The sequence below is a fragment of the Polypterus senegalus genome, chromosome 11 (genome assembly GCF_016835505.1).
Source record: "Polypterus senegalus isolate Bchr_013 chromosome 11, ASM1683550v1, whole genome shotgun sequence".
In the NCBI taxonomy this organism is placed as follows: Eukaryota; Metazoa; Chordata; class Cladistia; order Polypteriformes; family Polypteridae; genus Polypterus; species Polypterus senegalus.
In genome coordinates, this window is record NC_053164.1 from 106432967 (window position 1) to 106446761 (window position 13795).

General features: G+C 38.2%; 1 protein-coding gene across 1 annotated transcript; it reads left to right on the top strand.

The window, feature by feature from the left end:
- The first annotated feature begins 397 nt into the window (after positions 1–397).
- Positions 398–13023, top strand: LOC120539408 (creatine kinase M-type). The gene is made up of 8 exons (XM_039769438.1): positions 398–504; positions 5661–5873; positions 6815–6969; positions 7091–7220; positions 7807–7978; positions 8816–8939; positions 10710–10899; positions 12580–13023. The coding sequence occupies exons 2-8, from the start codon at positions 5681–5683 to the stop codon at positions 12756–12758; spliced, it is 1143 nt and encodes a 380-aa protein (XP_039625372.1). The 5' UTR covers positions 398–504; positions 5661–5680; the 3' UTR covers positions 12759–13023.
- The last annotated feature ends 772 nt before the right edge of the window (positions 13024–13795 follow it).

The window sequence follows — 13795 nt, forward strand, 5'->3', positions numbered from 1 at the left end:
CCAATTCTCTAAAAAGTAACTCACAACAAGTCTTTATGCAGGAACAGGAGCTGACTACACTTATATGGCATATGGGATACATTTAAGGTTAAATTACTTTACCAAAGATTAGGCCAACTTAACTTTGTGAAACTCACAATCCTAGCCATTTAAAAAACCACCCGTCCAGACTGATCAACTGCCAATTCAGCATCTGCAGCTGTACCCTCCCCCAAACGCCACCCCAGCCCCCCGAAGTGCTCATCTGCACAGCCAGAGAGCCTGGGTTGCAGCTTCTCCCTATCTTAGGTCATTGTGATGTCAGGCTCAGCCTTCCCAAATATTGAGCTTTGCTTGAACCTGTGCTGACCAATCACTGCATGGCAGGCTTGACCAATGGGAGCCTGTTATTCGGGTATATAAATAGGGACCTCGCACTGTAAATCTTGGGCCACCCCTGTTTTGGCTTTGGTGAAAAGAACTGATCCCAAGGACCATTACCTCTCTCTTTTTCTTCCTGTCCAGGTAATCCTTATCTTCAAAATCTTTTATAACTGATATCTGTGTGAAGCAAAAGTAGTTTATTGGTGACAACTAGGTGGGGACTTTTTAAAAAATCTGCATAAAGCTAAAATGCATTTTACTTGTTAAATGATTGCACTTGCATTTTCTTGTCAGTTTATATTGCAAAAAAAATTTGAAGGAAATTAAGCTGTCCATTTCTTAAGAACATTTACTGCAAAAATAATGATTTGTTAGAATTAATGTGTGGAATAATCATACAGGTTAATAACTGTTTAATCATATGCATACATGTATAATCATACAAAAAGAGAGATTTCAATGCTACAGTAAAACAAGATCATCACAGGTACTTTTAAATTTTGTTTCTTTTGTTATTTAAATGTGTCAAAAATATCTAAAATAGTAATATAAGTTGTTTCCCCAGTAAAGGTGCAAAAATATTAGATTCAATATGTATTTTCATAGAGTTTTCTGATGAATCTAAAGATTATAGGAGGAGTGTGTGTGTGTGTGTCAGAAAGGGAAGGAAGAAAAAGTGGAACATAAGGGAAGGGGTAAAATGGACAAGAAGAAATGTTATATTTATATGATAAGAACAAAAGTAGAAAGAAGCAAAGCTAACCAGACAAACCACTGAAACCATAAATACTTAGTAAATCTGGCATGTTGGAAAATCGGAATCAATATGTATCTTTAACACATTAATAACTTCTTTATCCGATTATGAATGAATTCCAAGTAGGTAGCCATATTAGAGTGCACATTCACACGGTGACTGTATGCCTATTCTCCAGATACTCCGACTTACCCCCACGTTTCAAAGACATTTCTGTTAGGTTCTCTGGTGACCCTTGAAGGGAGGGTGGGTGTGTGAGGGGAGTATGCCACGTGATGAACTGGCATCCCATCTGTGTAGTCAGGTGAGGCATAGGGTAGTCCCTGCATCGTTATACTGGAATGAGTGGGCTTGGAGGATGAATGCCAGTATGAACTTGTAAATAATTCATTAATACTTATTAGTCATGTATTTGTTATTAGTTTTATTGTGTACTTAAAAACTTTATAATTTGTTTTTGAAACAATAAAAGAATTACTGCTTTGGGTTAATTTTAAATAATTTTAGTTCATTTAGACGATATAAAACTTCTTAGGTGCAGTGAATGTCATTGTTTTTACATATACAAAATTAAAATCTGTCAGCAATGAATGAGTGGTATAACAGTAGGAATTTGATCTTCTGTGATAAGCTTTGAGGCTTTCGACTGCAGATTTAGCTTCATGTTACAGTTCAGCGCCCTGAATTTATTGACAGGTGTGATTATATTGCTGCTTCACGTGCATTGTACACTTTAAGAACTGGCATGTAAGCAGTCTGATGCCACTTTGGAGTTACATGACTTTCATGATCATATACCCTTAAATGGGTTGGAGTATTTGTCCATATTAGTTGCTGAGCCGTAAGATCTGCCTAATTGCAATCCTGGCTCCTGAAACACAGTTTTTGGCAGTGTCTCTAGACTGAAGACCTAGATACCAGGCTTGCATACGAGCCACTGTACCCTGTCTATATAAAGACCTTGGTGCTCAAATTCCCTTTCTTGGCAGGGGTGCTTAGTTGGCAGTCATTTAAACCAGCGAGGTCACAGTAGCAGAAGCACCTGCCTTCATGCTGGCAGTGTAGAGGAAACGGCAAAGAAAATCCTTATCATAGTTTTAATGTGTTAGTCTAAATGTTTCCAGTGATAACACACTATTAAAGCTGGTTCATTTTTTTAAATGGTTCAAATGTTTTTACCGCTGTAGTATTATTCTGAAAATAGCTTGTAAACTATTTGTGTGTGGAGGTTAACAGCCTACTTACATGCTGAGCCTTAATACACACGTATTTTAATTTTTCTCAATTCATTCTATTTAATCAAAAAGTATTAGGAAGGGGTATCCTCTTTTGACATGACATGCCTTTATAGAATTTTATATGGATAATAACTTTATGGGGAGGATCTACAAGTAGTGTGAGTTACATGGCATGCCAGAAATGAGTCTCTGTGATGGAAAGAAGACAATGTTATCTACTGCTTACAAAAGGGCAAAGAGGCTCTAGTGAGCAATAAAAAAGTTGAATACAAGAAAACATAAGACTGACATGAAGTCTATAGTGAGTTTAGACTCTTTCTACATTTTCACAGGTCATAACTTTTCTCATGCCAGACGTGTTCCTTGCAAGGGTTAGCAACAGGATTAAATTGGACAGTGCCATAAAACTTCCCTCCGTGAGCTGTAACGTGATCCCTGGCAAGGATATTTCAGAGCCATGCTTTGACAGCTGCTGGCATCTGTGCATATACACGTACAATGAAGCTGGCAAGGTCTTTCCCACAGATGGGGAAATCTATTAATACCTTGTGCTGCTGGACAAGAGCAGTCTTCTTGCCTGTAATGAAACACGATGCCTCAGATAGGGTTAAAATGCAGAGCACACGGACAGAGAAAGGGAGCAGCTTTGTGGCTGATATTTGCTACATGGTGCAGCTGTTCCTGGACATCATTTCATTGCTTTGTTTGTTTGCTGAAGTTGGAGCTCAGATTCTCTAGATGCCTAATTTTGAAGAGTCTGATAGACTTACGTCACTTGAATATCATTCATAAGGGCGGCCTTCAGTGGTCAAGACTGCTCAACACTGATTTATTCCTTATTTCAGCTACTGTTAATAAGACAGGGATTGCAGTAACGTTCCATTTACCAAGTGTCAATAACAAGATATTGTCACAAAGTAGCAATTTAATTTTAATTCACAGTCATAGCTAAATGCACGATCATTTAATTAGTGATTATAAATGGGCTCTGCATAAGTAAGTGAGCTCTGTAATGAAGTGGAACCCTGTCCAGCTTTAGATCCTTACTTGCACCAATAATGCCTAATAAGATTGAACTTATTTACAAAGATGATGATGTGATGGATTTTATTAGGAATGTCATGTGCAATGGAGCACATTTGTTTGGCACAATAATATAATTGCCCAACACTCTGCTCCAGCGGTCTCTGACTGCACTCCTGACTTCAGCTTTTCTTGATCAGTGACCAATTTTTGCTGCTAAATAACTCCTTTTTCCTTCATTTTAATTAAGTTGTGTTATGAGACTTGATTGCCATGTGAAGTGAGCCAACAGATGACCAGCTAAGTCAAGGCCTCAAATGCTAACCAATCCCACTCCAAACAGTTTCTTAATTAGAAGACAATTCTTCTTGTTCATTAAACCCATTATTTAATTCTATGGCATATTGGTGCTTTCATTCTGTCATAGCAGACTTTTCCAAAACTGTTTTTCTAAAACCACTCTCAAAATGTGTTGTGGACTTAAGCAGATGAATATTACCGAATCCTTCACCTGTCCTTATTTTCAGATTTGTACAATGGACACAGGTTGGTGGTCATGTGTTGGTTCATTTTGTATTGTTTGTCTTCTAATTAATTTTCTAATTAAGTAAAAAGAAACAAGGTATCTGTATCTTAGCAAGGAAATTGAAATTAAGGCCTGAGTTCTATCTTGACATAATCAGGGGCTAAGCAATAGTTAACCTTGGATGGAACACCTGACCATTGCTTGGCACACACTTTGTTAAATGAATGCTGCCAATCAACATAACATGGGCATCTTTGGGATTTAAGAGGAAACTGAACCATCCATAGAGCAAGTCCATTTCGATACAATTGACATATTGCTTAATTCAGATTCTTTAATCTGAATGGAAAGAGTGAAATCTAGGAATACCACATGCTATATGCTTGAATGTTACAGTCTGAGGCACACAGCAGAAGAGCTAGCATCAGAAATCTAGACAATGCTGCTAAATGTTTGGCCACTCAACCTGTTTTCATAGAACATTTTGGACAATAAAATAAAATGAGAAAAAATCATTACATTGTAAAATAAAGTAACCATACTAACAGAAACAGTAGATTGCAAGCCTTTCATTTATAATAATGATGTGAATTAAATTAAATGTCAGTTCTGAGTATTTAGTCTTAAGCTGAAGATGAGACATGGCCTTATCTATGCCATACCTCTCCTGTTCATTAAAGCTTAGCATGGATTGCTTTAGCAATAATTATCACATTCACAAAATTCCATACGTATAGCTCTGCTAATCCTGTGGCTTTGAAGAGTATGCTGTGGGTCGACTCATTTACCAATGTTACGACTAAGGCTTTTTTTTTATCACAGCACTGCAGAGTAACATTCCTGGCAGCATTGGGCACAACATGCCAACAGTAATTCTTCATATTCATCATAGGGTACAATCATTCACTTAGACCGAATCAAATTTAGAGGCACCAGTTAACCTAAACTGCACGTATTTAGGGTGAATAAATACAGAGACTGCATATGTGACCTGAAAATGGCACAGAGATGGTTTGAGTTTAAACAAAACTGTGCTGAACTGTATCACTCTTTAAAGATATGACAGCAAAATGTTTGATTAAAGAATCTTGCTGAAGATCCAGGAAATATCTTTTTTTTTTTGATAAAGCAACACCATCTGCTTGCTTCTTTCATCTTATGTGTACATAAAGAGATGCATAAAATTGCCAGACTTAATCTGTGGTATTTAACTTCACTTGAGAGCAAAATGCGTACAGATGACTGCCCATCCTTAGAATTTCTTATTAGAAGGAAATGTACACTGGAGTGTGATAACTTGAAAATCAAGGCATCATACTTGACAACTAAAGTAGAACGTAAGGAAAAGGATTCAGAAAGTCAAAAATATGTGTACAGCTTTCAGACAATAACACTAATCTCCTGGCTAAGAACTGTCTTATTCAGGCTGACCCTCCTACATTATGACCAGGATAGTCCCTCAATTTAAATATGAAATCCTTCAAATCCTTTCTCTAGCACAATTCATAAGGTTTGGCATGAATGACACCATAAGAAACAAAACCATCTTTCAAGCGCATTAGTAGTGATGCTGCTGATTGGAAGGCTGCATTACGGGGTGTGCAAAACAGACACATGCTGGCCCTGCCGTGTTAGAACTTTACCACTACCTTACTGACGTCACTTCACTTTTAGTGGGTTACATTTCTTCATTTACAGGCATTTTAGCTAAGCTGGAGAAAGTGAGACATTATGAAATGTTCTTGTCTTTCAGAACTTAAATAAAGTGCAGCCATGCCTTTCGGAAACACCCACAACAACTACAAGTTGAACTTCTCCGCTGAGGAGGAGTTTCCTGACTTGACCAAGCATAACAACCATATGGCCAAGGCTCTGACTCTGGATATCTACAAGAAACTGAGGGACAAGCAGACACCCAGCGGCTTCACTCTGGATGATGTCATTCAGACAGGCGTGGACAACCCCGGTAAGTACAAGTAAATCTGATGTCATTAGTATAGAATTTGACACCGTTAGTTCTCCTTTACATTTCACCCAAGGAGCCATTTAGTTTAGTTATCCTTTCCAGTTGTTTCATGATACACAACAACCTCTATACTTGAAACAGATGACTGAAAAGGCTAGCAAATGAATCCAGACTGTCCAGTTTTCTGTCTTAAATACACCTTGATGGTGTTTTATTTTTGAATTGAAGGACATCATTCTGCATAAAATACTGAATAATTCAAAATGCACTTTGACATGCCAGAAGATCAATTTTTCTGAACAGTATTACTGTTGTGACCTGGCCGCTCTAATAAAATGTCAGTCTTTCTCTTTATTTTGCATTGGTTAAAACTAAAAAAAAAGTGTTCTTGTTACCTATTTGCATAATAAACGTTAGACCTTGCCTTTTTCTGAAATTGAGAATATACAGTACATTTAACTTATATAGATGACACTCCACATCTTCATCATTTTGCTCTTATTTCTGCCAGGGATTCATTGTAATCTCTTATCCTGTCCACCCAAATTTTTAATCTCCATCATTGTCAACTGGCCATAACTCATCAGTTAATTAATTGACACATATTCTTGGTTTCCACTTATGTTTCTACCTTGTTCTTTGTGTGTTGTAACAAATTTGCATTTATATGTGTACCAGTTCTGTATTTAGTAGTTAGTATAACCTGTACTTGTATTTTAACTGAGAATTGTCCAAATCACTTTGTGACTGCACTTGATGAAAAGTGCTACACAAAAATAAGCTGTATCGTATTGTATCATATCCAGTTAAAAATTTTCAACTACAATCTTTCAATATCTTAAGGACAACAGAAAGAAATTAGTACAAATTAAATGTCTTCAACACATTGTCCTATCTCCTTATACCAAAATCGTCTCATAACCTCTTCCATCTGGTGACAGGCCATCCTTTCATCATGACTGTTGGCTGCGTGGCTGGTGATGAAGAGTCCTATGACGTTTTCAAGGATCTGTTTGACCCCGTCATTCAGGACCGCCACAACGGCTACAAGCCCACCGACAAGCACAAGACTGACATGAACCATGAGAACCTGAAGGTATTTTTATCCAGTAATAATAAATCAGTAGCTCTTCCAGCTTTATTTCTTCCTCAGGGTGTCATCTTAGCATCTCAAGTAGTAGCAGCAGAGTAATACTGAATCTTTTTTATTTTCCCAGGGAGGAGAACTTGACGGAAACTATGTTCTCAGCAGCCGTGTACGCACTGGACGCAGCATCAAGGGATACACCCTGCCCCCTCACTGCAGCCGTGGAGAGCGCAGAGCCATTGAGAAACTGTCCATCGAAGGTAAAATAGCTGGCAACAATAGGAGCTGCATTTTCCTTTATATTTTTATTGAATCCATAATCATTTATAATAGTCCATGACTGAACTGGATCTGTACGGTTCATACAGTTCTGGATCTGCACGGTTCGATTTTGCCTTGTGTATAATAGGTCTCCTTGTGACCCAGCATTGCAGATGCCATAACCATTTATCACTTTTTTGTCACTTATCCGGTGTATCAGGGTGAGCACTTGGTCCTAAAGGATCACAACAGTTGCAGTTTTTTTTGTTTAGTCAGTTCCTTAAATAAAATCCAGTTTGTACTATAAAGTAGTCTTATCATGAAGTTAGATGATCCCACTTCCATTGTTTCCTAAGAAAGGAAGCTCCAAAAATATCAACTGATTTGTTATGGATTAAGTTCAGATTGATTTAATGGTTTTATCACTTCAGGTTATGGCACTCTGAAAGAGGAGTGATAGCTGATTCTATAGGATACGTAGTTGGCCCCGTTATAGATGTCACACTTGTGACTAATAAATGCCAAAAATGCTGTGCACTTTAGTTTAAAAATTTGCAGAGGATGAGCCAGATTTTCTTCTTCCAGCTCTGAACAGCCTGGAGGGAGAATTCAAGGGCAAATACTACCCTCTGAAGGAAATGACCGAAGCAGAACAGGACCAGCTGATTAATGACCACTTCCTGTTTGATAAGCCCGTGTCTCCTCTTCTGCTGGCTTCTGGCATGGCTCGTGACTGGCCTGATGCCAGAGGAATCTGGTAAGTCAAACCGCTGAGCATTTGCATTGAATGTTAATAATAAATCAAATACTTACAATCACGATCCTGAATTTGATTAGTTGTTTATAATGGTTAAGACATATTGCAAACAATATTAAGAGCATAGTTGTGCCAGTCCTCTTAATTAAATACATACATTTTGAGATAATTATGGGAAAAGAAAGAGTCCACTGACTGAATAGTTTAGTTGGTGTCATTAGGAAAGCCACTAATTGTTCATAGTGTGTGAGCAGAGCGAGCTCCAGAGTGGACCTTGTTATTATTAGGACCTCAGATATGTCCCCCTGCTGTTCACTCTTGATTGCACATACTTCATACTTTCAATCATATTGATCTGATAAGCACTGTAGTTTACTATTGTGGATGTATATTATTATTATTATAGTATTTATTTAATGGTGGCTAGCACTGCTGCTTCACAGGTCCAACATCCTGAGTTCAACTTCTGCTCCAGGTCACTGTCCGGGTAAAGTTTGTCCACACTCCCGGTATCTGCAACGATTTTACTCTGGAAACTCTAGTTGTGTGCTGTGCATTAGGTTCATTGGTGATTTCTAAATGTCCCCATGGAAGTGTGGGCCTCAGTTTTGGTTTGTGCCAAAATACTGGATACTGCAGTGGCTTGATGCTTCATCAAGGACTGGTTCCTGCCTTGTGCCTGACATTGCCTAAACAGGCTCCAGCCCAAGCAGTTTTGAATTGGATTAAGCAGGCTTAAGAATGCAACTACATATAATATTTAGAACATGTGGCTGCCATTCCGTTAATAGAAGTTGCAGATATTTTCAGTCTTTTTTATTTTTCCACTTTGTTCAGGCACAATGACAACAAGACTTTCCTGGTCTGGGTAAATGAGGAGGATCATCTTCGTGTCATTTCCATGCAGCTGGGAGGCAACATGAAGGAGGTGTTTAGACGCTTCTGTGTTGGTCTGCAAAAGGTAACCCATATTACTTGCATTACCTGTATCCAAAAATGATTTGTTGTTTCTGAAGAAAATGTGTTTTTTCTACTTCTCAAAAACAAGTTAAGGGGAAAATGACTTAATATTGGAGTTGCGTCTCAGTTACTCTGGAATTGCCACTGTGTTATGATACACTTCTGTAATATATTGTATTTGTAGGCTTTGACTGATTAGAATTCAGCTGCCACATCTATCCTTAAACGTACATACAATGTACAATACGATAAATAGAAATAATAGTATTCTAGAATATTAGGGCAATAGCACAATATAATTTTAATACAGTATTTACTAATTGGCATGCAACATAAAATCGTTCTCTGATTTCATGGTTATTGAGTATCAAGGTTTATCTGTAAAATTTGCAAAAGCGTTTTTTTCAAGCAAATTTACTGAGTTCACTAGTAACCTTGTTCAGCAAAATCTTTCCCCAAAAATTGGCCATGTGGCCACCGTAGTCAAATTGTTTTCCCCAGTATCTCATGATGTTTTGTGAGGCCAGCGTGACATGACGAGGCTGTAGCAGCCATGCTGGGTAAGGTTATCACTACCCGATAATGCACGCATACTCCACCTCAGTCTTAACGGTGCTGCCTGATCTGCATTGTGTATGTATGAATAATTTACGCCATATATACTCAGGTATGATGTTACAACACAAGTGGTACTCCAGCTGGATTTGTACCCCCCCCCCAAAAAAAACTTGCAGTATTTCCATTTGAAGATTACATTAGCTGACCATATTAAAAATATTATGAAAAAACATTCTTGTCTTTCTGCGTAGATTCATTGCACATTGTGTCTTCACTAGTGGATTAAGCATGTTATGTTCCTCACTTTGAAGACAGATTGAGTAGTGACAGGGGCAGCCTCTTCCTCACAGACTCTATGGCTTTTGGTTCGTCATAGTAATAGAAGTGTGAGAGATGCAGAAAGAGATAAAGCACTTGGAGTATAATTTTATCTCAAGGAGGCATGGTGGCAATGGCACTGCTGTCTCACAAGCCACATTTTAGGCCAAAACATTCACTCTGGCGTAGTTGGCAGATGCTTCTCCAGCCATCTGGGACACTTAAAAAGCCACTGCACCATTATAATCCAATTAAAACTAGTTCAGCTTCTCCTTCCCTATTGGCTTCAACGCATTTCATTGAGTTCGGCGAAATTCTGGAAGACTTCAGCCAAACCCAAGGCAAAGCAAATTTAGTGGTGTTCACTCATTATTAGCAAGTATACCTACCTTACCTGAAAAATCTCAGAACATGTTTTTAACACAATCTAACATTAGGAGATGTATGTGTACCACTTTCAACTCTTTGCAATACAATGAGTCATGGAATACCATTGACTGCAGTATCCCCTGATTATGACTATGACTGTATGGTATAACTTCCCTGGGCTTGCCATGGACACCCTGTGGCCCCAACCAGGTAGACAAGGTCATTCTTGGTATATCACAGAGTACCTTTGCTTTAGTCACTATTTTTGAAATGACTTCTAATGGACATTTTATATGAATAACACTTATTTTAATTTACTTCTACAGGGAAATAAAAAGCATTTTGTTTTTTCATGTAAAACTATAACAATACTATATAATCTTCAAATAATTTAGGCTTATTTAGGAGTAACTATTGGACCAGACAAGTCTGGGTACAGCATAGGGGATATTAATGTGAAAGATCAGTATTCTGTCCATGGTAGATATACTCTTGGCTGAATGCAAAATATGTGTCTCTGTTTTAGATTGAGGATATCTTCAAGAAGCACAACAAATCTTTTATGTGGACTGAACATCTTGGCTACGTCCTTACCTGCCCCTCCAACCTGGGCACTGGCCTGCGTGGTGGTGTACACGTCAAGCTGCCAAACCTGTGCAAACATGCCAAGTTTGAGGAGGTGCTGACTAGACTGCGTCTGCAGAAACGTGGCACAGGTAAGTAAACAGAGAGGCTGCTTTATAAACTCTGCATGAATACTTCTATTTTCAGCCACTCTTAACTAAATCACCAGATTGGACTAAGTTGTACACCATTTATTTCTAAATGAAGGTGCTGGACCATCAAGGATAAACAGCAACAAACACAAACTTTAGCTGACTAAATTGCTTTCTGACAGTTCTTTATACTGTTTAATAACAAAAGTGTGAATGAGTTATTATTCTATTGCATCATTAATGGTAAGACCTCCAATTATATGTTTTATAAACCTTAGAAAAAAAATATTAGAAATAACATACTGCATCTAATATCCACACAGTGTGCCGTAGCTCCCTTGAAAATCCATGGCAGAATTCAAAAACGCTGACATAGACAATGAATCCAAATTCACTCATATGACTTATCCCTTGGCAAATCTCTTGATTGCATACACAGGAGTAAATAGGTACAAGTGCAAGAGCTTCTTACTTATGCATTAAATGTATCCTAATATATGACACGTGTCATAAATGATGATGTTTTGGGCTCACTGTATCTCAAGGCTGGCTTTTTCATTCTCATGAAGCTCAAAATTAAAAAACAAATGTCTTTTTGAAAGACCCAGTGCTTCATACAATGAGAATTATGTCTCCCAATACACTGATTCACAGAAAACATGTCTAGGGTTTCTATCACTAGTAGAGCTCCAGTTCTTACTCACCAGCTTAACATACTTAACACCATGCTGAGTGTCTCCCACCCTTGTAACTCCACTGGAAGCTCTCTAATAAAGCAGCCACATTTCCAACCCCATATATATGTAAGGCTAGTCTCTCCAAAAATATTCTGATCATACTTCTGGAGCCCTCTAAGCAATCCCTACCTTTTTTTGCTCTACTGTCTATCAAAGTAGTGATGTGATGACTACAGACAAGAGCTGGAGTGCTGCTTACCTGCCACAAACCACTAGAAGCCGCACTTCATGTATAGCTGAAAGACGTGGATTCTTTTACCTAAGGCAAGAAATAATCACACTGAATGTAGTAAATGCTGCATTGCATAAAGTATTGTTAAATTATTACCATTGTCTATAATGCTGCTATCAATAATGATGTCTAAAAATCTTAACCAAAATGAAGATATGTAAGTAGTGTCATCAATCTTTCCTTAGGATTTTGGGTTGCTGCACTGATGATGCATAGTGATTCATGTATTTCTTTCAGTTCAATATATAATATTAATAATATAACTTTTTATGATGAATTCAAACCTTACTATTGAGCCATCAGTTCCAGTTGAAAACGGTGGTTTTACACCAACCAGCAGTGTGGTTAGTCCGTAGCTCCAGCCCAAGATGTGAATCCTTGCTCGGTCATTGCTTATGCAGAGTTAGCCCATTCTTGATATGTCTGCATCAGTTTTTTTCTCCGAAGTTCTTTGGTTTATCTCTCACATCCCAAAGACATGTGAAGTTTTGAAATGCACTGGCGTCCTGTTCAGGGTTCAGTTGCATCTGATCCTCCCAGGATCTGCTCCAGCTTCACATTATGCTGAAGTGGACAAAGTAAATGGATCACTGAATCAAGAGTTTTAAAATGTCAAGTGAATGCTGAAACACATTTAAAATGTCCAGAAATAAAACATACCTCCCCCATTGATAAGCAAAAGCAACATTCTCTTCCTCTTTTCCCTTATAGGTGGTGTTGACACCGAAGCAAAGGGAGGTGTATATGATGTTTCCAACGCTGACCGTCTGGGCTTCTCCGAGGTGGAGCAGGTGCAGATGGTGGTTGATGGTGTCAAGCTGATGATTGAGATGGAGAAGAAACTTGAGAAGAAAGAAGCCATCGATGACATGATGCCTGCTCAGAAGTAAAGTGACAGCAACATGTTCTTTGTCTTCTGAAAAATAAAAGCCACATACACCTTCCATCAAAAGACTTTTGCACTCCCCAAAGGCTGAGTTTCTCAGCTCATCTCAGAACATCCCTTGTGACTCAGTTCTGCGGGTAATATCTTGGGATCACGCCTTCACACCTTGGGCTATATCTTCTATTTGGGTATTTTTCACCAGAAATGAAAACGGTTTGGATTTTCTGTTGAACTAAACAATTTGAATAAAAAAGGCCCCATAAACAGTTGTCACTGCTTTGTTTTTACTTCCTATTCTATTCTGAGATTTCTTTCCCAATTTACAGAGGAGTATAGTCTTTGATTCTGGTAAATGTTTCCTATAAATCGCAGGGAGTCAGGGGCGATTATACCTTGGGTACCAGTTTGGTGCAGCTTTATACATAAAAACACTTCAGAGGACTCTGCTTGAAATAAATTACTCATTTTCAGTGTAGGTTTAAATGTTAGGGAAATACATTTCTGCAATAACAGCCTCTCATGAGCTTTGGCATCAGCAGTTGCAGAAAGGTCTTCAATTTGCAAAGTACAGATCCTATTTAGATCATTTCAAAGGAGTTAAACTGCAAGACATATTTACACCAGTTACAGAAAATGTGAAAACACTGTAGCCGTTACAAGATCACAAACAACAAGTTACACAGACCTGAAGGACACAGACCAAGCCAATTAACACAGTTTTGAGTTGTAGCGTAAATTTCAGGAGCTTAGCTGCAATTGTTACTCACTGTTACTATGACAACACTATAAACCACATCTAGACACCAGGCAGCAGTAAGAAGAAAAAGAGGTTGATAAAGTAGCATGGAGTATTCAAATACTCTATAGTGCAATCGGCCTGTGTATGCTGTACATGCAAAATGTCAAATCGAATGACTGTATTTGATTTCACAAACTCTGGCAATTTACTTACTTTCACGTGAGTGATGACAGCATTATGTTCTGGTTGCTTAAAGACAGCTTTTAAATTGTGACCCATGACTGAGTTAACCGCTAACCCAT

Bases quoted from the DNA above. Each gene is read 5' to 3' on its own strand.
- LOC120539408 (XM_039769438.1), top strand. From the start codon at position 5,681: ATGCCTTTCGGAAACACCCACAACAACTACAAGTTGAACTTCTCCGCT. The intron at 7,979-8,815 runs GTAAGTCAAACC...CACTTTGTTCAG, and splicing joins CCTGATGCCAGAGGAATCTG to GCACAATGACAACAAGACTT. The intron at 8,940-10,709 runs GTAACCCATATT...TCTCTGTTTTAG, and splicing joins TCTGTGTTGGTCTGCAAAAG to ATTGAGGATATCTTCAAGAA.